This window comes from Bombina bombina, chromosome 7, assembly GCF_027579735.1.
Source record: "Bombina bombina isolate aBomBom1 chromosome 7, aBomBom1.pri, whole genome shotgun sequence".
In the NCBI taxonomy this organism is placed as follows: Eukaryota; Metazoa; Chordata; class Amphibia; order Anura; family Bombinatoridae; genus Bombina; species Bombina bombina.
The window spans coordinates 486,737,177-486,761,633 of record NC_069505.1 but is presented as its reverse complement, the minus strand read 5'-3'; the positions used below and the strand labels follow the sequence as shown (position 1 = coordinate 486,761,633).

Below are 24,457 nucleotides of genomic sequence, written 5' to 3'. Positions count from 1 at the left end.
CTTGGAGCTGTTGCTAGGCCAAACGGCAGAGCCACAAACTGGTAATGCTTGTCTAGGAAAGAGAATCTCAGAAACTGATAGTGATCTGGATGAATCGGAATATGCAGATATGCATCCTGTAAATCTATTGTGGACATATAATGCCCTTGCTAAACAAAAGGCAGGATAGTCCTTATAGTTACCATTTTGAATGTTGGTATCCTTACATAACGATTCAATATTTTTAGATCCAGAACTGGTCTGAAGGAATTCTCCTTCTTTGGTACAATGAAGAGATTTGAATAAAACCCCAGCCCCTGTTCCAGAACTGGAACTGGCATAATTACTCCAGCCAACTCTAGATCTGAAACACATTTCAGAAATGCTTGAGCCTTCGCTGGATTTACTGGGACACGGGAAAGAAAAAATCTCTTTGCCGGAGGCCTTATTTTGAAGCCAATTCTGTACCCTTCTGAAACAATGTTCTGAATCCAAAGATTGTGAATTGAATTGATCCAAATTTCTTTGAAAAATCGTAATCTGCCCCCTACCAGCTGAGCTGGAATGAGGGCCGCACCTTCATGTGGACTTGGGAGCTGGCTTTGGTTTTCTAAAAGGCTTGGATTTATTCCAGACTGGAGATGGTTTCCAAACTGACACCGCTCCTGTGGGTGAAGGATCAGGCTTTTGTTCCTTATTGTGACGAAAGGAACGAAAACGATTATTAGACCTAAATTTACCTTTAGATTTTTTATCCTGTGGTAAAAAAGTTCCTTTCCCTCCAGTAACAGTTGAAATAATAGAATCCAACTGAGAACCAAATAATTTATTACCCTGGAAAGAAAGGGAAAGCAAAGTTGACTTAGAAGACATATCAGCATTCCAAGTTTTAAGCCATAAAGCTCTTCTAGCTAAAATAGCTAGAGACATATACCTGACATCAACTCTAATGATATCAAAGATGGCATCACAAATAAAGTTATTAGCATGTTGAAGAAGATTAACAATGCTATGAGAATTATGATCTGTTACTTGTTGCGCCAAAACTTCTAACCAAAAAGTTGAAGCTGCAGCAACATCCGCTAAAGATATAGCAGGTCTAAGAAGATTACCCGAACATAAGTAAGCTTTTCTTAGAAAGGATTCAATCTTCCTATCTAAAGGATCCTTAAAGGAAGTACTATCTGCCGTAGGAATAGTAGTACGTTTAGCAAGAGTAGAGACAGCCCCATCAACCTTAGGGATTTTGTCCCAAAATTCTAATCTGTCAGATGGCACAGGATATAATTGCTTAAAACGTTTAGAAGGAGTAAATGAATTACCCAAATTATTCCATTCCCTGGAGATTACTTCATAAATAGCATCAGGGACAGGAAAAACTTCTGGAATAACTACAGGAGTTTTAAAAACCTTATTTAAACATTTAGATTTAGTATCAAGAGGACCAGAATCCTCTATTTCTAATGCAATTAAGACCTCTTTAAGTAAAGAATGAATAAATTCCATTTTGAATAAATATGAAGATTTATCAGCATCAACCTCTGAACCAGAGGAACCACTATCAGAATCAGAATGATGATGTTCATTTAAAAATTCATCTGAAAAATGAGAAGTTTTAAAAGACCTTTTACGTTTACTAGAAGGGGGAATAACAGACATAGCCTTCTTAATGGATTTAGAAACAAAATCTCTTATGTTAACAGGAACACTCTGAGTATTAGATGTTGACGGAACCGCAACAGGTAATGTAACATTACTAAAGGAAATATTATCTGCATTAACAAGTTTGTCATGACATTCATTACAAACAACAGCTGGAGGAACAGATACCACAAGTTTACAACAGATACACTTAACTTTGGTAGATCCAGCACCAGGCAGCGTTTTTCCAGAAGTATCTTCTGACTCAGTGTCAATCTGGGACATCTTGCAATATGTAATAGAAAAAACAACATATAAAGCAAAATTGATCAAATTCCTTAAATGACAGTTTCAGGAATGGGAAAAAAATGCCAGTGAACAAGCTTCTAGCAACCAGAAGCAATAAATAATGAGACTTAAATAATGTGGAGACAAAAGTGACGCCCATATTTTTTAGCGCCAAAAAAGACGCCCACATTATTTGGCGCCTAAATGCTTTTGGCGCCAAAAATGACGCCACATCCGGAACGCCGACACTTTTGGCGCAAAAAAAACGTCAAAAAAATGACGCAACTTCCGGCGACACGTATGACGTCGGAAACAGAAAAAAAAAATTTGCGCCAAAAAAGTCAGCGCCAAGAATGACGTAATAAAATGAAGCATTTTCAGCCCCCGCGAGCCTAACAGCCCACAGGAAAAAAAGTCAAAATTTAAGGTAAGAAAAAAATGATTTATTCATATGCATTATCCCAAATATGAAACTGACTGTCTGAAATAAGGAACGTTGAACATCCTGAGTCAAGGCAAATAAATGTTTGAACACATATATTTAGAACTTTATATAAAAGTGCCCAACCATAGCTTAGAGTGTCACAGAAAATAAGACTTACTTACCCCAGGACACTCATCTACATATAGCAGATAGCCAAACCAGTACTGAAACGAAAATCAGCAGAGGTAATGGTATATATATATATATATATAAGAGTATATCGTCGATCTGAAAAGGGAGGTAAGAGATGAATCTCTACGACCGATAACAGAGAACCTATGAAATAGACCCCGTAGAAGGAGATCATTGAATTCAAATAGGCAATACTCTCCTCACATCCCTCTGACATTCACTGCACGCTGAGAGGAAAACCGGGCTCCAACCTGCTGCGGAGCGCATATCAACGTAGAATCTAGCACAAACTTACATCACCACCTCCATAGGAGGCAAAGTTTGTAAAACTGAATTGTGGGTGTGGTGAGGGGTGTATTTATAGGCATTTTGAGGTTTGGGAAACTTTGCCCCTCCTGGTAGGAATGTATATCCCATACGTCACTAGCTCATGGACTCTTGCTAATTACATGAAAGAAATCTTATAATATTCTACTTGTAATTATACAAATTATACAGAAATAAGAAATGCGGCTTCAGACCCAAAATTGAACCCTCTATATGGTGCAGAAATTATGCCTAGAAGCAGCAGGCACTGTTTTGCCACAGTTTCGTCAATGGGGGAGTTTCTGCCATCTATGGATTATGTTGGAGGTACCATTCCCATCTCCTCTCAATGTCTGTCCTTAATTAGCCAGAAATCATCAACAATTTTTCCTTCCTAGGAGTGAGAGACATAATTATGATGACATAAAGTAAATAGGATGATCACAAAAAAAAAAAATTTTTTTTGGGGGGGGGGGGGTTCTAGCAGATGTTTTCTGAATTTCTGATAGTACTGTCATAATCATAAAATTGCTCTGCCCATAATACTGCCAAACACAAAATTCTTATCTCCAAAAAACTTTAATTTCCCTTATTAAAGGGACATGAAACCCAAAATCGTTCTTTCATGATTTAAACAGAGAATACAATTTTAAAGAAAGTTTTCAATTTACTTCTATTATCAAATTTGTTTTGTTCTTGTTATTCTTTGTTAAAAATATACCTAGATAGGTAGCATGCATCTATCTGAAGCACTACATGACAGAAAATAGTGCTGCCATCTAGTGTTCTTGCTAATGTATAACACTGTTGCAAAACTGTTGCCATCTAGTGCTCTTGCTAATGTATAACATTGTTATAAAACTGCTGCCATTTAGTGCTCTTGCTAATGTATAACATTGTTATAAAACTGCTGCCATCTAGTGCTCTTGCTATTGTATAACATTATAAAACTGCTGCCATCTAGTGCTCTTGCTAATGTATAACATTGTTATAAAACTGCTTCCATCTAGTGCTCTTGCTAATGTATAATATGGTTATAAAACTGCTGCCATCTAGTGCTCTTGCTAATGTATAACACTGTTGCAAAACTGCTGCCATCTAGTGTTCTTGCTAATGTATAACACTGTTGCAAAACTGCTGCCATCTAGTGTTCTTGCTAATGTATAACACTGTTGCAAAACTGCTGCCATCTAGTGTTCTTGCTAATGTATAACACTGTTGCAAAACTGCTGCCATCTAGTGTTCTTGCTAATGTATAACATTGTTATAAAACTGCTACCATCTACTGCTCTTGCTAATGTATAACATTGTTATAAAACTGCTGCCATCTAGTGTTCTTGCTAATGTATAACACTGTTGCAAAACTGCTGCCATCTAGTGTTCTTGCCAATGTATAACACTGTTGCAAAACTGCTGCCATATAGTGTTGCAGACACTTGCACACTCCTGAGATTACATCCCTGCTTTTAAACAAAAGATAACAAGAACATAAAGAAAATTTAATATTGGAAGTAAATTGGAAAAAAAAAAATTTAATTGTATGTTCTATCTAAATCATGAGACATTTTTGGGGTTTTATGTCCCTTTAACCTTGCAATATGTTACTTAAAAAACTGCACATGATGAAGGACAAATAAAATGGAGATACTACGGTATTTAGTGACACATCACCTATTGAAGTGACTGTATATTGATTTATTACTTTTTTTAGCATAATGCAATATGGGGGGGTAACCCCTTAACGACCAAGGACGTACCAGGTACGTCCTGCAAAAACTATCAGTTAGTGACCATGGACGTACCCGGTACGTCCATGGTCTAATTGAGCGCTGGAAGCTATTGCGATCGCTTCCAGCAGCTCTCAGGGTATTGCAGTGATGCCTCAATATTGAGGCATCCTGCAATACCCTTTTTCAAGCATCCGATGCAGAAAAGCCACTCTGTGGCCCTCTCTGCACCTGTAGCGATGGTGCCGATCGTTGGTGGGTGGGAGCCTTAGCAGGGAGGCGGGTGGGCAGCCCATCGCTACCTGGCATCCGGTTCCTGTGAGTGCAATGTGCACGCTAGGTGCCGGGAGCGTGCAGGGGGGCTTGCGGGGGCGCACAGCAACTACTGACACCAATGTTACCTGAATTGGATGGAGGGAGAGGGAGGGTAGAAAAAAAATAAAGTTCAACGAATCTGGAGGGAGAGGGGGGTATTGAGGGGGGCAGCTACACTATAGAAAAATGTATATTTTATAAAAAAAAAAAAAATAATAATAATAACTTTTTTGAGGGGGGCAAAATGGGTACTGCAGACAGCTGCCAGTAGCTAAAGGGGGGTCCATTACACCTGAATAGATATATATATATAAAAAAAGCCTTTTATTTTAGTACTGGCAGACTTTCTGCCAGTACTTAAGATGGTTGGGAGGGGGAGGGAAGAGAGCTGTTTGGGAGGGATCAGGGGGTGGGATGTGTCAGGTGGGAGGCTGATCTCTACACTATAGCTAAAATGAACCCTACAAGCTCCCTAATTAACCCCTTCACTGCTGGGAATAATATGTGTGATGCGCAGCGGCATTTAGCGGCCTTCTAATTACCAAAAAAGTAACGCCAAAGCCATAAATGTCTACTATTTCTGAACAAAGGGGATCCCAGAGAAACATTTACAACCATTTGTGCCATAATTGCACAAGCTGTTTGTAAATAATTTCACTGTGAAACCTAAAGTTTGTGAAAAAGTGAACATTATTTTTATTTGATTGCATTTGGCGGTGAAATGGTGGCATGAAATATACCAAAATGGGCCTAGATCAATACTTGGGGTTGTCTACTACACTACACTAAAGCCAAAATTAACCCTACAAGCTCCCTAATTAACCATTTCACTGCTGGGCATAATACACGTGTGGTGCGCAGCGGCATTTAGCGGCCTTCTAATTACCAAAAAGCAACACTAAAACCATATAAGTCTGCTACTTCTGAACAAAGGGGATCCCAGAGAAGCATTTACAACCATTTGTGCCATAATTGCCCAAGCTGTTTGTAAATAATTTCAGTGAGAAACCTAAAGTTTGTGAAAAATATTTTTTTTATTTGATCGCATTGAAATGGTGGCATGAAATATACCAAAATGAGCCTAGATCAATACTTTAGGTTGTCTACTAAAAAAATATATACGTGTCAAGGGATATTCAGGGATTCCTGACAGATATCAGTGTTCCAATGTAACTATCACTAATTTTGAAAAAAAAAAATGGAATGATTTGGAAATAGCAAAGTGGTACTTGTACTTATTGCCCTATAACTTACAAAAAAGCAAAGAACATGCAAACATTGGGTATTTCTAAACTCAGGACAAAATTTAGAAACTATTTAGCATGAGTGTTTTTTGGTGGTTGTAGATTTTGGGGGTTAAAGTTAGAAAAAGTGTGTTTATTTCCATTTTTTCATCCTATTTTATCATTTTTTATAGTAAATTATAAGATATGATGAAAATAATGGTATCTATAAAAAAGTTAATTTAATTGCGAGAAAAACGGTATATAATATGTGTGGGTACAGTAAATGAGTAAGAGTAAAATTACAGCTAAACACAAACACCGCAAAAAAGTAAAAATAGCCTTGGTCCTAAACGGTCAGAAAATGGAGAAGTACTGTGCAGCATAAGTGTAAAAAGCTGAAAATATCACCTGAACATCTCTGTGTAAAAAAGGAAGATATTTTACCTCAAAATGTCCTAAGTATTCAAACGCCATTGTAAAGGACTTCTAAGCAGCAAATCAGTATGCCTGTCCTGGGACAGCTAAGGGATTGAGCCTCATGCACTCTCATGTTATTTCCCTATTCAGTTTAAGGAAGTTTACTATGAAATCTCATGAGAGTTAAGTGAAATCTCATGAGATCACAGTAAAAGAGTTCATGACCTCAGCACTGCTGATGCTGATTGGCTGCAGTTCATTTCTTCATTTTTTTTATTTTTTTTTACCGGCAGCTGAGCAGCAGCTGAAGTATAACTTTTTACACAGCACTTACTCTGATGAGCTGAGGAAATTGTGAGGTAAAATATCTTCTTTTTTTACATAGAGATGCTCAGATGACATTTTCCTATCCGCTTTTTACAGTTATACTGCATCAGTTTCAAATGATTTAGCATATGAGTATTATGTCCCTTTAATAATATTAAAAGTGATATCTGAGGGTGAAAATATGTTGAGTAATAGAATTATCAAGCATATGGATTGTAATTAGTAGAAACAGGTTTGGCACATGTTAAGTATTCAGCCATTTTTTGAAAAAAAAAAACAATAATGAAAAAAAAATAGAACTGATAATTAAAATGGCTGATTGTGAAAAGAGCTAATCTGCAGCTGGTAACATCAAGGTAAATATCAAATAATCCCTTAATTCCCTATGCAATAAGGATGTACACAGCACAATGCCTGCTGAAATGGCAGACACACACATACATGGTCACAAACACCCTCACGAACCTGATCATCGGAGACCTGTTGGATATGTATGTGGGTTTTGTTGGCGATATGCATACGAGTGTATCCATAATCTGCAATCCTTACAGCGCTCCATTCATGGTGCAACGGAAAGAAAGGATCCAGGCGCTCATTACATCCCTGCAGAAAAATCATGGTATTATTATATTTAGAAATGATGGAAACAAACAGATCTCAAACAAACACAAGCCACCCTCTGGGGAGTGGCTAACCTGGCTGTTCTTATTTGTTGAACTTTGGCACTGGGCCACACCGAGTTTTACACTGAGAACCAGATTTAATTTTGAAGAGCAGGCAATTATTTAAGGGACACTAAAAGTAGTTCCCGCAACACATTTAATAATGGATAAAAAAAAACAAAAAAAAAACTTGCATGCATTTTATTTCTGAACATTATAGGCTAGTCTCTCTCGCCATATTGTAGCTTTCTCTCTCTCTCGCAATATTGTAGTATGCAATTATACTTTTTTTTTATTAGACTTACATGATATTTAGAAGACAAGGATTCTAGAGTTTTACTCTCTTCCTCGGCTCTGAAACAATACTAATCAGTCTGCTATTTACAACATCCTACTCACCCCCTCCCCTTCTCTACAAACATCTTGTGTTAAAGGGACAGTTTACACTAATTTTCATATAACTGCATGTAATAGACACTACTATAAAGAATAAGATGCACAGATACTGATATAAAAATCCAGTATAAAACTGTTTAAAAACTTACTTAGAAGCTCTCAGTTTAGTTCTATTTAAAAGGTTACTGGAACACCCACAACAAGTGGGAAATAAGACACTCCCCCTCCCCCTTCTTTTGCATTTGAAAAGACCCTTTACACAAACAGGAGCAAGCTGGAGTAGGTAGACATCAGTATTCTCATAAAACTTTGGGGCTTGGTTAGGAGTCTGAAAATCAGAGCAATGTTATTTAAAAATAAGCAAAACTATAGATTTTTTTTAAAAAAAAAACCACAACTTTATGGGCTATATAAATATATAATCTACAAAACATTTATGCAAAGAAAAAATGAGTGTATAATGTCCCTTTAAAGGACCACAGTAAATACAGCAGATTTGCACAACCAACAAATGAATGATAAACATACAATGCAATAGCACTTAGGGGTCGATTTATCAAGCTATGGCGGACAAGGGTGTACATATGTGCCCCTGTCCGCCGTAGCTCACCTTTGGCAGGCTGAATTCCGCTGCCGGAATTCAGCTTTGCACAAGAACGCTAATTTGCGCAGCCAATCATGCACAGGCAGGCATCATGCACAGGCAGGAGCTGTCAATCTCCCCGGTCAGACAAGACAGGGGAGATTGAAATTCTCCTGTGAGAACCTGCAGTCGTAGGGGGTGAAGGCCGGCGAAGCCTTTGATAAATCGACCCCTTAATCCGAACTTCAAATAAGTAGTAGATTTTTTTCTTTCAAATTTCAATGTTATGTCTATTTCCACTCCTCCTGTATCATGTGACAGCCATCAGCCAATCACAAATGCATATATGTATATTCTGTGAATTCTTGCACATGCTCAGTAGGAGCTGGTGACTCAAAAAGTATAAATATAAAAAGACTGTGCACATTATGATAATGGAAGTAAATTGGAAAGTTGTTTAAAATTGCTGCTCTATCTGAATCATGTAAGTTTAATTTTGACCTGTAAAACTCTGTCATATTGATTAGCATTGTTTCAGGCCCAAGGAAGATAGGAACACTCTCGAAAGCTTGTCTTTTAAATGTTAGTCCAATAAAAATAGGTATCATTGCATACTGCAATAGGGAAATATGACGGCACCTCACTGACGAGGCCCACAGAAGGCTGAAAAAATACTCTCGGGTTGCCATGTTTTGCCTGATATTTTGGGATTGGACCATTCTTTTTAGGTGGGTCAGACTGATATTCTTCAGGAAAGTTCTCCTTACTGAAGGGCATAATTGGGCTAAAAGAGGCTGCTCCCAGGTGGTGGGCTGCCAAAGAGCAAGGTACTGAGGCGTTGTTCATTCCAGAATTAGCGCTTCTCTCTCTGTATATAGATATTTCAGGCCAACATAAATGCTAGATTGTCAGTTGTGCCTTCTCTTGGAGGATCAGAAGATGCCAAAAGTATGTTGTTTCCCAATTTCAGGAAGACACATTGTAGAAAGTCTGAGACCTATTTACAGCTTATGTCTCCCCAAAGCTATATTAAAGGGACATAATACTCATATGCTAAATCACTTGAAAGTGATGCAGCATAACTGCAAAACGCTGACAAGAAAATATCACCTGAACATCTCTATGTAAAAAAGGAAGATATTTTACCTCACAATTTACTCAGCTCACCGAAGTAAGTGTTCTGTAAAAAGTTATCTTTAAAAAGTTACTGTCCAGCTGCAGGTAAAAAAAAAAAAAAAAACGTAAGGAAGGAAGAAATGAACAGCAGCCAATCAGCATCAGCAGTGCTGAGGTCATAAACTGTGATGTCATGAGATTTCATAGTAAACTATGCAAGTCCTGGACAGACATACTGAATTGCTGCTTAAAGTCCTTTACAGTGGGGTGTGAATACTTAGGACATTTTGAGGTAAAATATCTTCCTTTTTTACATAGAGATGTTCAGGTCATATTTTCTAGTCAGTTTTACAGTTATGTTGCATTACTTTCAAGAGTTTGAACATTTGGGTATCTTGTCCCTTTAATGGGTTCTTTCCTCACCTGCAGTGATCCATCTCTAAATGAGATCTGAATTGTAGAAGATGTCAGATATATTCACAGCCCTTATCTCTCCAAAGCTATATTAATAGATTCCTGGACCTCCTGACCTGCAATGATCCATCTCTGGATTTTTTTCTTCTTCCAATTTTAGTGACTTTAGTTTTTCATGGATGTTTGAACATATGTATGCAGTGAGATAGGTTGTGTGATAGGCTAATAAATGAATAACCATGTGCAGTGTGCTCAGAGGAGTTCAAACCCATACTTACTGCCGATCCTGTGATTATATGCACCGGGGCTGTAGGATTGGTGTAAGGAGCTTCCTGGCTTCCTTTATACATCTGGAACCAAATAGATCACAGTTAGGAAACTTTTCCATTGATATATATGTGGTAAGTGCATTCAGTCTGGGGCAAGTTCCCTAAATGTTCACCATGGTTTGCTCAAAGGGCCAAAGTAATTTTTTTTACACAAAACAAAAGATATTTAATATCATTTTAAACAATGAATTCTCATTAACTTTAGTCCTATATTAAAGGGACATAATTCACACAGAACATTCCAAGAGTACAAAGCTTAGATTTTAGAAGTAAATTAGAAAGTTGTTACAAAATGGAATGCTCTGTCAGAATCATGAAAGTTTAATTTTGACTTTACTGTCCCTTTAAGACAATGGTGGACATCAGCAAGCAATTTCTACAAAGATAGTTATTTTCTCAATAGAAACTCTGTCTCTGGAATAAAAACAGCCAGAATAAAAATAGTATAGATGAAGATAGCCTAATGCTTTGAGTCCAGAATGCAGGTGAACTGGGTTAGTGGTTAACTCACTGTGTAGTTATATATGGGATATAGGCGCTCGTAGGAATGTTCGTGGGCCCAGATCTCAAGATCCACACCTGAGAGAAGGAAATTGTGTGTCATAAGAGAAGGTGAAACAACATATAGCAGAAGGATTATGCGAAGAAAAGAGGAGAACTGAGTACCTGCTTCATATAACGGTCAAAAATTTATTTTATATAGAACATACAAATTGGTGGTATAATCCCAACGATCTGACGTGTTTCGCACATGCGCACATGCGCTTCATCAGAGACCATAGCAGAAGGATTGGTAGGGGAACAAGAAGTCGCTCATGTGGGGTAGTCGTGTATATGGGAATTGAAAGAAATCCTTGATCTCCTTATTTTCTGATACTTTAAATTTATAGACTGGGATACACGATAGATCATTGTACAGCATACTTGCACATCTCTCTACAGAAAACCTCAGCAAACAGTGTTTCCCCTGGAGCCCGGAATTCTGAGTATTTGCAAATTAATTTCACAATGCCCCATATTTTTCCTTTCTGTATCTGATTTCTCTTGCTGTACATATATATACCTACTAAGCATTAAATCTACATAGAGTAGCACTGCACTTGCATGAGGGAAATCCATGTTAAAACTGAATAAGAAATACAAAAAGATGATGCATTATGACACTCATTTCCTTTCCCACAATTCCCTGTTCAAGTTGAAGTACTCTTTGCTATGGATTTCTGAAGAGAGTTCGACAAGTGTGCTGTATAACGATCTATTGAGTATCACTATTCCAACAATGGGATGAAATTTTTTCCTCTTGTTTTTACTCACTATAACTTATTTGGAGACAAAACTGGTATAGAAATTCACTGGCAACGAAATAAGATAAAAAATAAATACCGTATTTATAGAACAGATCCTCCAGCCCATAAAGACCACCAGATATTCCAGTGCGTACCTAAATTAGAGAATACTGATAGTATATTTTACAAAACCATGAACAAGTCTACACATCATCTAATGCTTTTATGTCCATACCTATATATCTACTTTTATCTCACTGACTTCAAACCTTTTATAATTCTCATATATCCCTCTTCCCCATTGTCTGACTCTTATCTTACATTGTCCCATTCTTACCACACTTTGAAGTAGCACACAGTCATCCCGATCAAAATTTGAGCAGTACATTGGTCGATGACCCATTGTGATGATCCAGGGACGTTCAGCTCGTTGAGATGGCCTTGTGGCCTCCTTTGGGTAAAAGATAATCTGAGATTAACCATCCAGGATGTGAACCAGAAATTTAAAAAAAAAATATGGAATTCTTGATATGCAAGACAAATATTTTAGGTTTGTAAAGAATCTTCATCCGTCCCTATAATTTGTGTCCTTGAGTACTTCAACAAGTCGTTTTTTGTAAAGCTGAGGGTGTCTGAAATGTCTGCATTAATTTGAAAGGTTTACTTTTATGAAGCAGTTCTAATTTGTAAGTTCCACATCTGAGTCGTGCGACTAGCCCTGCTGATTGGATCAGGTTTGGTTTCCACTTGGGACTAACAGTGCTCTATATGTACAGAGTGGTTCTTCTACTGTTTGTTCAACTCTAATTGCAGGAATTAAACACACATTTCTGCAGGGTCGTTAGTATTAAAATGAGATGCTCTAACGAATGAGAGCATATAATTTTTGAACTATTACGGCCTTTTAAGGCATTTTTGTTTGTGACCAGTCAACCAAAGTACTTTGGAAGGATGTTGAGAGAATCTGATGCCAAGTATGGAGTAGTGTTAATCTATATTAAGTATTAAGGAACTTGTGGGACTGTTTATCTTTTGTGAAAGATGTCCCAGCAGACATACACTTAAAGAGATGAAGGTTGAGTCTAACCTGAAGGTCCTTCTGCAGCCATTTATACTGCTCTCCCACTAGCTCCTTCCCGTACTCCATGTAGAAGTAGACTTCAGTAGACAATGAAATGATGTGTGCTGGGCCTAAATCATAGCTGCAAAAACAACAAATCAATACATTGTTGTGCTACCATGTAGCTCACCCACAGTAAACTGGCTTACCTGTACCACAGACCCTCTGTGTTGCCTGGCATTGAGAACCGATTCCGGTAATTAGAGAAGTTGCTGGTAAACAAGAGAGCAAGAATATAATTGTATTACGGTAATGCTTTAACAGATACTGTATATAGTATGGATTTTTTATAGATAAGTTGGGAGTGATACTGACTATGCTTCCTCATGGTTTCCAGGACACGTCATATAGGGAACGTAGGCTGCAACTGTCTCAATCTGGCGCATGAACTCGTCTCCCACTTGGGCATTGTCCTGAGAGGAAGAGGTAAACAAAGAAATTACAAACACAAGGGTACAAGTTTTTGTGCTTAGACGTACCCTGTAGAGATGTCTGAGTAAGCAGGCCCAGACTGGCAATAGGGTATACAGGGCTCTTATGTGGGCCTTGCTGCTATATACCACTGTTTCTTAATATGGGGAAAAATAGGAAAGCAGTTACACATTTTGTAAAGCAGAAATTACATTTTCTGTCTGGCAGTTAAAGGGACATTGTGCACTAGATTTTTCTGTGCATAAATGTTTTGTAGATTATCCATTTATATAGCCCATCTGGTAGTGTTTTTTTTTATAAAAATGTATAGTTTTGCTTATTTTTTTAAGAACATTGTGCTAATTTTTAGACTCCTAACCAAGCCCCACAGTTCCAGATGTATACATGCGTAGGTTCCTGTTTATGTTATCTGTCTTTCCATATGCAGGGAAAGGGGAGGTGGGGAGTGTTAGCTCTTTTTGTTTACCCAGCCCCTTTCACTGGTTGTCACTGGGAGATTCTAAGTAAGTTTTTAAACGGTTTTATACTGGATTGTTAGATCAGTATCTGTGCATTTTCTTCTTTATAGTAGTGTCTATTACATACAGTTATATGAATATTGGTGTATACTGTCCCTTTAAGCTGCAGGATGAGAGATCTGGGGTATTATGGCTACCTAGCTGACAGAGGTCTAACTGATGTGGGTTGCTCCTCCTTTAAATACCTGGGTCTAATTTTGGTCCCAGTCCAGTCCTGTGAGTAAGGTACTGCCATTAAGAGCAATTGAGTCTGCGTACCAGTGAGTAGGACTGACCTCCAATGTATGAGATTACTAAACTAAATTGCCCTTCAATAAGTAGAACTATCCTTCAATTAGAGTCTTTACCTTCTCCATATCATAAGCAAAATCGCCTAAAAAAAGATAATAACAAACATTTAGACAGTGATCTCCTGACCCTCCTTTCTCTCTGCCCAAGAGGTCCATGATACCCAGTACATACCTACATGCAGTACAGCATCATACATATCCATCTGGGTGTCTTTCTGCAGTCGTGGCAAGGATTGAGCGTTCTCATTTCCCATGTCCCCAAACACAACTAGACGTGGACCCCATGCTGAGCCACTCTGTATGGCACGGAAAGAGAAGATAGGGCTCCATCCTAGGTCACTACCACAATGATATGCTGCAAGACAAAAAGTGGCGATTAAGAGAGTGTTGGATTAGAGAAATCAAGGGAAGGATAAGAGGAAGGTAAAGCATGCTGGGAGGAAACTTGCTTACCGTATTTGTGGCCTGGTATGAGACCCTGAAGGGTGACCCTGTGGATGAACAGCTTTCTTTTTAACTCTCCTCCATCCACAAACAGTGTGTCATTACCATAGGCAGAAAGGTTAAAGGTTATTGGTCCTGGCAGAGCGCTAAATTCAACAACAGACTTGGTCAAGCCAAAGGTCGTCCATGTCACTGTCATCGAAGTGGGGTCACCTATGCAGAAAAAAAAAGTTTCACCTTAAAGGGACATGAAACCCAAATTTCTTCTATCATGATTCAGATAGTGCATACAATTGCTTTCATGCTGAAAGTTCCTTTATTTATTTGAAGCGCTCGCCACACTGAGCGCCTCAGGCAGCCCAAGGCAGAACGCTATTTTGCTGAGAAGTGACGTCTCCACCTCTTAGCAAATAGCTGTGCGTTCCAACTGGCGCCAAGCCGGATAGTCCGCATGGCTATTGGCTAAGAGGTGGAAATGTCACCTCTCAGCAAAATAGCGCTCTGCCATGGACTGCCTGAGTGGCTCAGTGCAGCGAATGCTTCAAATAAATAAAGGAACTTTCAGCATGAAGTATTTTATACTTCATGACTGAAAGTGCCCTTTATTTGTTCCAAAGGTCAATCCTAGCAATTCACAAAAGCTAGGATTTACCATATTTTTAAGATTTGTAGAAAAACCTAGCATACTTTGTTCAAATTAAAGGGGTATTAGTTTGTTAAACCCTCTACACAATCTGATGCATTTTGCCCTGGATGGGACTTGGATATAATTAAAAATGAATTGAACCCCTTAGATCACCTGATCCACAGTTTCATGATACACTTCTGGAGGTTGCCTATTTGGCATTAATGTATCGTCTCTCTTACCTGTGTAAGACAGATGCACCTGCTCCGGTTGTTCTTGGACCAGGACGGCACACAGCAGCATTATGGGATAGAGGACCAGCTGGCTAATCATTAGCAGGGACGGCATTGCTACATGGGACAGAAATACATACATTTCATGAGATCCACACCCACACCTAGGTCACAATTTAAACACCTTAAAAACATCTTCAACTGAAGACTGGTCATTTAATTTTAAGCCCATCATTTAAGATCAATATAAAGATTTAAAGGGACAGTAAAGTCATAATTAGACATTCGTGTAGACAGAACTTACAATTTTAAACAACTTTCCAATATACTTCTATTATTTAATTTGCTTCCTTCTCTTGTTATCCTTTGCTGAACGGTTTACTTAGGTAAGATCAGGAGCAGCAAAGAACCTAGGTTCTAGCTGCTGATTGGTGGCTGCATATATATCCACCGATTATCATTAGCTCACCCATGTGTTCAGTTAGAAACCAGTAGTGCACTGCTGCTCCTTCAACAAATGATACCAAGAGAATGAAACATATTTGATAAGAGAAGTAAACTGGAATGTTATTTAAAATGGTATGTTCTACCTAAATCCTGAAATAAAAATGGTGGGTTTCATGTCCCTTTAACCAAAAGTCACTCAGGAATACAGTTCATTGGAAGGACCAACAGACAATTCGAAAACATCTCTACAGAGAGCTAGATTAGTTTAAGCAGAATATTATCCAAGCCAGATCTGAGAGAGAAAAAGGATATTTAGACAACTTCCTGGAAAGGTCAGACCCAGTCTTTTATGTCATAATATAAACATGGGAAACTTGGTATGGAAATTAGTTTCACTTCCTAAATAATAAGAACATGTATCTCCGTTTGTTTTGCACAAGGCAACCGGATGTCACTCATGTGACCTGAAATCTCAGCACCTTCTTCTGTGATATGTGGGGATGTACTCATAGGGTGGCCTCTAGTAGGGACTCAACAGAGGGGGCTGGTGCAAAATTGTTTTTTTTGGGCCCCCCCAAATGTAACTCAGTAGTAAGCTGCTCTGTATAGTGATGATGAGTAGATAGATAGACCTGCAGCCTGCACTAATAATTGTACCATACCTACCAACATTTATGGCTAAGTATGAGGGACACACGAGGTTGATAGGAGCCCGTCACCATTTTGTGGGTGGAGCCTTTCTGGGAGGTGAAGGATCATGGGTGGTTAGTGGACGGGATTGTGGGTGTTTCTGGGTGGTCTGTGGGTGTGTCAGGACAATTTGTGGGTGCTTCTGGGTGTTCCCAGGTTGGGGCTAAGGGAAATTCTGCAAAGAGCACTTGGGCCCTTGTGTCACCACACCTGCTGCCCCTGGTTGCCACCCAGCCGGTATTTTACCGACATGAGGCAAGTTTCCATTGGCATGGTAAAGTTTGGAAACTGGTGGTAACAACATTTATCTCCACTAAAGTCTATGGAGAATTTTTATGATACTACCAGTTTCCAAGCTTTATCACCTCAATGGAAACTAGGCCCATGGCCGTTTTTTTTAAGGATCAGATCAAAGTTAAAAATAAAGATGAAATATAGAAATAAAGACGCATCTTCTAAGTGTAATTAAATTTAAGTATAAACCAATGATCATTTTAAATTAGCCTTAGCAACTTTAGTTTCTAATGTATGCTGTATAATTATTTATGCAAAATTATGCAAATGAGCATGTCTGTATTTTTTCCCATTAAAGGTGGCGACCCTATGTACTCACGGAAGTGCGTGATCCTATAGTATTAGAAGAAAATGTATGTTACAGCTAGGGAGTTACTACTTGTATGATATACAATTTTATAAGTACATAGTCAAACTACAACATGTAACACTAATTTAATTCATTTAGATTCAAAGATAGGACTGGTATATTTCTCCTCATATGTGCCAGCCAATCAACTCTGTCTTTTCTTATGTTCAACGGAACATGCTCATGTGCTAAATGACTTGAAAGTGATGCAGCATAACTGTAAAAAGCTGACAGGAAAATATCACCTGAGCATCTCTATGTATAAAATGAAGATATTTTATCTCACATTTTCTTCAGCTCACCAGAGTAAGTGTTGTGTAAAAAATGATCTTTCAGTTACTGTCCAGCTGCAGGTTAAAAATGAAGAAATGAACTGCAACCAATCAGCATCAGCAGTGCTGAGGTCATGAACTCGTTTACTGTGATCTCATGAGATTTCACTTAACTCTCATGAGATTTCATAGTAAACCTCCTTAAAGGGACATTATAGTATATAACTCTCCCTGAAGTTCAGGGAGTCTCCCTCATTGAAATGTGATCTCCCTGAAAACTACAAGTACCATGATCCAACATTGTCCAAATCCGGAAACAGTGTTTCTTTAAAGAATGCCTCTAGTTGCAGTGACGTCATCGAGCAAGAAGGCGTTGTCACAGAAAGTCTGTCTTTACTTTCAGCATATTGTGCGTCTGCCAACCTCCCTTCTGCTGTTTGGAGGCGGCGATAAGGCTCTTGGGGGAGGAGGAGAATTGCAGCAGGAAACATCGGCTGCAGCATATGCTGAGTGAGAACTGAGAAAGAGGGCAAAAAGAGTGCGCCCCTGTGAGAAAGCAGATAGACACCCCTGCTCTCAGGTGCCTATCAAACTGACTCTACTGTGACATAATTACAATTTGCCTCTCAAACGCAAAATTACACAGGCTCCCAGGCACAAAATCTGAAAGTCGTACAGGGACAACTATACTGAGTACTTCACAAGCTGGGACGCTATGGAACCCTCAAAGCATGCGTCAGTAACCAAAAAGCCCCCTATGATTTTAATAAAATAAAAACACAAATACTACCTTATTTACTGCAAGTAATGAGACTTTGTATTCTAAAATATTTGAGCATTCAACAAGCATATGATCACTGGAAAATAGGTTTATTGTATGTGGTTGTGCAATAAAGCTAATTTTTATTTACTGTGAGTTTAGTGGGAAGCTACTTTAATGATAAGTCTCTATCTTATTTAGGTTTTCCAGGTGTCCAGTATATAACCGGGGGGGGGGGGGGGCGTTTTGCAGTAGCCGGTGAAGCCACCTCCCTGAAATGAGTTTTTGCAGGTTGGGATGTCTGTTATATACTCATTTTTTCTTTGCATAAATATTTTGTAGATTATCTATTTATAAAACCAATAAAGTTGTTGTTTTAAAATGTATAGTTTTGCTTATTTTTAAATAACATTGCTCTGATTTTCAGACTCCTAATCAAGCCCCAAAGTTTTAAGAGAATACCGAAGTATACCTACTCCAGCTTACTCCTGTTTGTGTAAAGGGTCTTTTCATATGCAAAAGAAGGGGTAGGGTCTTATTTATCAGTATCCGTGCATTGTATTCTTTATAGTAGTGTCTATTATATGCAGTTATGTGAAAATTGGTGTATACTGTCCCTTTAAATTGAATAGGGAAATAACATGAGTGTGCACGAGGCTCGCTCCCTTGCCTGTCCTGGGACAGGCATACTGATTTGCTGCTTTAAGTCCTTTACAAAGGGGTGTGAATACTTAGGACATTTTGAGGTCAAATATCTTTCTTTTTTACATAGAGATGTTCAGGTGATATTTTCTAGTCAGCTTTTTTCAGCTATGCTGCATCACTTTCAAGTGTTTCAACATTTGGGTATCATGGCCCTTTAATGGGACAGTAAACACCTTCATATTTTCATATAAAATATTTACTTATCCATAGTAAAATGACTTTGCAATATACTTTCATTATTTATTTCCCCCTCTTTTTATTTAGTTTAGCTCTGAAAATTGTGGATTTATTAACTCTCAGAACCTTAAACGCACCCAGCTAATTTTTTAAGGCTGGCCCTGCTACATATATTTCCCTAATTGAGCTAGCCTTGTTGTCTGCAGATTCAAGACCAGATTGGTTCCTCCAAATAAGGCAAGTGGTGGGTGTAGGGTTGCCATATTGATGCTTTAAAGGGATACTAAACCCACATTTTTTCGTTCATGATTCATATAGTGCAGCAATTTTAAGCAACATTCTAATTTACTCCTATTATAATTTTTTATTCGTTCTTTTGCTATCTTTATTTGAAAAGCAGGGATGTAAGTTTAGGAGCCAGACCATTTTTGGTTCAGCACCAAAAATAGGCTGACTCCTAAGCTTACATTCCTGCTTTTTCAAATAAAGATACCAAGAAAATGAAGAAACATTGATAATAGGAGTAAATTAGAAAGTTGCTTAAAATTGCTGCTCCATTTGAATCACAAAATAAAAAAACATAATTTATGCTTACCTGATAAATTTATTTCTCTTGTGGTGTATCCAGTCCACGGATCATCCATTACTTGTGGGATATTCTCCTTCCCAACAGGAAGTTGCAAGAGGATCACCCACAGCAGAGCTGCTATATAGCTCCTCCCCTAACTGCCATATCCAGTCATTCTACCGAAACTAGCCGAGAAAGGAGAAACCATAGGGTGCAGTGGTAACTGTAGTTTAAAATTTAGACCTGCCTTAAAAGGACAGGGTGGGCCGTGGACTGGATACACCACAAGAGAAATAAATTTATCAGGTAAGCATAAATTATGTTTTCGCTTGTTAGGTGTATCCAGTCCACGGATCATCCATTACTTGTGGGATACCAATACCAAAGCTAAAGTACACGGATGAAGGGAGGGACAAGGCAGGTACTTAAACGGAAGGGACCACTGCCTGTAGAACCTTTCTCCCAAAAATAGCCTCCGAAGAAGCAAAAGTATCAAATTTGTAAAATTCTGAAAAGGTATGAAGCGAAGACCAAGTCGCCGCTTTGCAAATCTGTTCAACAGAAGCCTCATTTTTAAAGGCCCAGGTGGAAGCCACAGCTCTAGTAGAATGAGCTGTAATCCTTTCAGGAGGCTGCTGTCCAGCAGTCTCATAGGCTAAGCGTATTACGCTCCGAAGCCAAAAAGAAAGAGAGGTTGCCGAAGCCTTTTGACCTCTCCTCTGTCCAGAGTAAACAACAAACAGGGAAGATGTTTGACGAAAATCTTTAGTTGCTTGTAAGTAAAACTTTAAAGCACGGACTACGTCCAAATTATGTAAAAGACGTTCCTTCTTTGAAGAAGGATTAGGACACAATGATGGAACAACAATCTCTTGATTGATATTCTTGTTGGAAACTACCTTAGGTAAAAACCCAGGTTTTGTACGCAGAACTACTTTATCTGTATGGAAAATCAGATAAGGAGAATCACATTGTAAAGCTGATAACTCAGAGACTCTAAGAGCCGAGGAAATAGCCATCAAAAACAGAACTTTCCAAGATAAAAGTTTGATATCAATGGAATGAAGGGGTTCAAACGGGACTCCTTAAAGAACCTTAAGAACCAAGTTTAAGCTCCATGGAGGAGCAACAGGTTTAAACACAGGCTTAATTCTAACCAAAGCCTGACAAAATGCCTGGACGTCTGGAACCTCTGCCAGACGCTTGTGCAAAAGGATAGACAGAGCAGAAATCTGTCCCTTTAAAGAACTAGCTGATAATCCTTTATCCAAACCCTCTTGGAGAAAGGACAATATCCTAGGAATCCTAACCTTACTCCATGAGTAATTCTTGGATTCACACTAATGAAGATATTTGCGCCATATCTTATGGTAGATTTTCCTGGTTACAGGCTTTCGTGCCTGTATTAAGGTATCAATGACTGACTCGGAGAAGCCACGCCTTGATAAAATCAAGCGTTCAATCTCCAGGCAGTCAGTCTCAGAGAAATTAGATTTGGATGATTGAAAGGACCTTATAGTAGAAGGTCTTGTCTCAGAGGCAGAGGCCAAGATGGAAAAGATGACATGTCCACCAGGTCTGCATACCAGGTCCTGCGTGGCCACGCAGGCGCAATCAAGATCACCGATGCTCTCTCCTGTTTGATTTTGGCAATCAGTCGAGGGAGCAGAGGAAACGGTGGAAACACATAAGCCAGGTTGAAGAACCACGGTGCTGCTAGAGCATCTATCAGCGTCGCTTCTGGGTCCCTGGACCTGGATCCGTAACAAGGAAGCTTGGCGTTCTGGCGAGACGCCATGAGATCCAATTCTGGTGTGCCCCAACAATGAACCAATTGAGCAAACACCTCCGGATGGAGTTCCCATTCCCCCGGATGAAAAGTCTGACGGCTTAGAAAATCCGCCTCCCAGTTCTCTACACCTGGGATATGGATCGCTGATAGATGGCAAGAGTGAGTCTCTGCCCAGCGAATTATCTTGGAGACTTCTAACATCACTAGGGAGCTCCTGGTCCCCCCTTGATGGTTGATGTAAGCCACAGTCGTGAAGTTGTCCGACTGAAATATGATGAACCTCAGGGTTGCTAACTGAGGCCAAGCTAGAAGAGCATCGAATATTGCTCTTAACTCCAGAATATTTATTGGGAGGAGTTTCTCCTCCTGAGTCCACGATCCCTGAGCCTTCAGGGTATTCCAGACTGCACCCCAACCTAGAAGGCTGGCATCTGTTGTTACAATTGTCCAATCTGGCCTGCGAAAGGTCATACCTTTGGACAGATGGACCCGAGATAGCCACCAGAGAAGAGAATCTCTGGTCTCTTGATCCAGATTTAGCAGAGGGGACAAATCTGTGTAATTCCCATTTCACTGACTGAGCATGCATAATTGCAGCGGTCTGAGATGTAGGCGCGCAAATGGCACTATGTCCATCGCCGCTACCATTAAGCCGATCACTTCCATGCACTGAGCCACCGAAGGGCGCGGAATGTAGTGAAGAACACGGCAGGAATTTAGAAGCTTTGATAACCTGGACTCCGTCAGGTAAATTTTAATTTCTACAGTATCTATCAGAGTTCCTAGGAAGGAAACCCTTGTGAGGGGTGATAGAGAACTCTTTCCCTCGTTCACTTTCCACCCATGCGACCTCAGAAATGCCAACACTATGTCCGTATGAGATTTGGCAATTTGGAAGTTTGACGCCTGTATCAGGATGTCGTCTAGATAAGGGGCCACTGCTATGCCCCGTGGTCTTAGGACCGCCATAAGAGACCCCAGAACCTTTGTAAAAATTCTTGGGGCTGTAGCTAACCCGAAGGGAAGAGCCACAAACTGGTAATGCCTGTCTAGAAAGGCAAACCTTAGGAACCGATGATGATCTTTGTGAATCGGTATGTGAAGGTAAGCATCCTTCAAATCCACTGTGGTCATGTACTGACCCTCCTGGATCATAGGTAGGATTGTCCGAATAGTTTCCATTTTGAACGATGGAACTCTGAGGAATTTGTTTAAGATCTTTAGATCCAAAATTGGTCTGAAGGTTCCCTCTTTTTTGGGAACCACAAACAGATTTGAATAAAATCCCTGTCCTTGTTCCATCTGTGGAACTGGATGGATCACTCCCATTATTAGGAGGTCTTGCACACAGCGTAAGAATGCCTCTTTCTTTATCTGGTTTACATATAATCTCGAAAGGTGAAATCTCCCTTGTGGGGGGGAAGCTTTGAAGTCCAGAAGATATCCCTGAGATATGATCTCCAACGCCCAGGGATCCTGAACATCTCTTGCCCACGCCTGGGCGAAGAGAGAAAGTCTGCCCCCTACTAGATCCGTTGCCGGATAGGGGGCCGTTCCTTCATGCTGTCTTAGAGGCAGCAGCAGGCTTTCTGGCCTGCTTGCCTTTGCTCCTGGCCTGGTTAGATTTCCAGGCTGGCTTGGATTGCGCAAAAGTTCCCTCTTGTTTTGTAGCAGAGGAAGTTGATGCTGCACCTGCCTTGAAGTTTCAAAAGGCACGAAAATTAGACTGTTTGGCCCTTGATTTGGCCCTGTCCTGAGGAAGGGTATGACCCTTACCTCCAGTAATGTCAGCAATAATTTCCTTCAAACCAGGCCCGAATAGGGTCTGCCCCTTGAAGGGAATGTTAAGTAATTTAGACTTTGAAGTCACGTCACCAAGATTTAAGGTGACCAAGATTTAAGCCATAGCGCCCTACGCGCCTGGATGGCGAATCCAGAATTCCTAGCCGTTAGTTTAGTCAAATGAACAATGGCATCAGAAACAAAAGAATTAGCTAGCTTAAGTGTTCTAAGCTTGTCAAGTATTTCAGTCAATGGAGTAGCTGTCTGAAAGGCCTCTTCCAGAGACTCAAACCAGAACGCTGCAGCAGCAGTGACAGGCGCAATGCATGCAAGGGGCTGCAGGATAAAACCTTGTTGAATAAACATTTTCTTAAGGTAACCTTCTAATTTTTCATCCATTGGATCTGAAAAAGCACAACTGTCCTCCACCGGGATAGTGGTACGCTTTGCTAAAGTAGAAACTGCTCCCTCCACCTTAGGGACCGTCTGCCATAAGTCCCGTGTGGTGGCGTCTATTGGAAACATTTTTCTAAAAATAGGAGGGGGGGAAAACGGCACACCGGGTCTGTCCCACTCCTTAGTAATAATTTCTGTAAACCTTTTAGGTATTGGAAAAACGTCAGTACACACCGGCACCGCGTATTTATCCAGTCTACACAATTTCTCTGGCACTGCAATTGTGTCACAGTCATTCAGAGCAGCTAAAACCTCTCCAAGCAACACCCAGAGGTTCTCAAGCTTAACTTTAAAAGTAGACATATCTGAATCAGGTTTCCCCGAGTCAGAGACGTCACCCACAGACTGAAGCTCTTCCTCAGCTTCTGCATATTGTGACGCAGTATCAGACATGGGCCTTAAAACATCTGCGCGCTCTGTATTACGTCTAACCCCAGAGCTATCACGCTTTCCTCTGAATTCAGGCAGTCTGGCTAATACCGCTGACAGGGTATTATCCATGATTGCCGCCATGTCCTGCAAAGTAATCTCTATGGGGGCGTCTTTGATGTACTTGGCGCCATTTTAGCGTGAGTCCCTTGAGCGGGAGTCAAAGGGTCCGACACGTGCAGAGAGTTAGTCGTCATAACTTCCCCCTCGTCAGAATCCTCTGGTGATAATTCTTTTAAAGATAACAGCTGATCTTTATTGTTTAAAGTGAAATCAATACATTTAGTACACATTCTCCTATGGGGTTCCACCATGGCTTTTAAACATAATGAACAAGGAGTTTCCTCTATGTCAGACATGTTTATACAGACTAGCAATGAGACTAGCAAGCTTGGAAAACACTTTAAATCAAGTTAACAAGCAATATAAAAAAACGTTACTGTGCC

At 39.6% G+C, this 24,457-nt stretch overlaps 1 protein-coding gene across 1 annotated transcript in view; it reads right to left on the bottom strand.

The window, feature by feature from the left end:
* Positions 1–2,904: 2,904 nt before the first annotated feature.
* The window catches only part of ACP7 (acid phosphatase 7, tartrate resistant (putative)), a 33,839-nt gene continuing 12,286 nt past the window's right edge, over positions 2,905–24,457 (bottom strand). The window contains exons 3-15 of the mRNA XM_053721605.1: positions 15,300–15,407; positions 14,442–14,645; positions 14,161–14,343; positions 14,046–14,071; positions 13,064–13,161; positions 12,898–12,960; positions 12,716–12,830; positions 11,966–12,079; positions 11,726–11,783; positions 10,854–10,921; positions 10,292–10,363; positions 7,308–7,445; positions 2,905–3,224 (exon numbers count right to left, since the gene is read on the bottom strand). Coding sequence (XP_053577580.1) covers positions 3,177–3,224; positions 7,308–7,445; positions 10,292–10,363; positions 10,854–10,921; positions 11,726–11,783; positions 11,966–12,079; positions 12,716–12,830; positions 12,898–12,960; positions 13,064–13,161; positions 14,046–14,071; positions 14,161–14,343; positions 14,442–14,645; positions 15,300–15,405 — 1,293 coding nt within the window. The 5' untranslated portion in view covers positions 15,406–15,407 and the 3' untranslated portion in view covers positions 2,905–3,176. The remainder of the gene's footprint in view (positions 3,225–7,307; positions 7,446–10,291; positions 10,364–10,853; positions 10,922–11,725; positions 11,784–11,965; positions 12,080–12,715; positions 12,831–12,897; positions 12,961–13,063; positions 13,162–14,045; positions 14,072–14,160; positions 14,344–14,441; positions 14,646–15,299; positions 15,408–24,457) is intronic.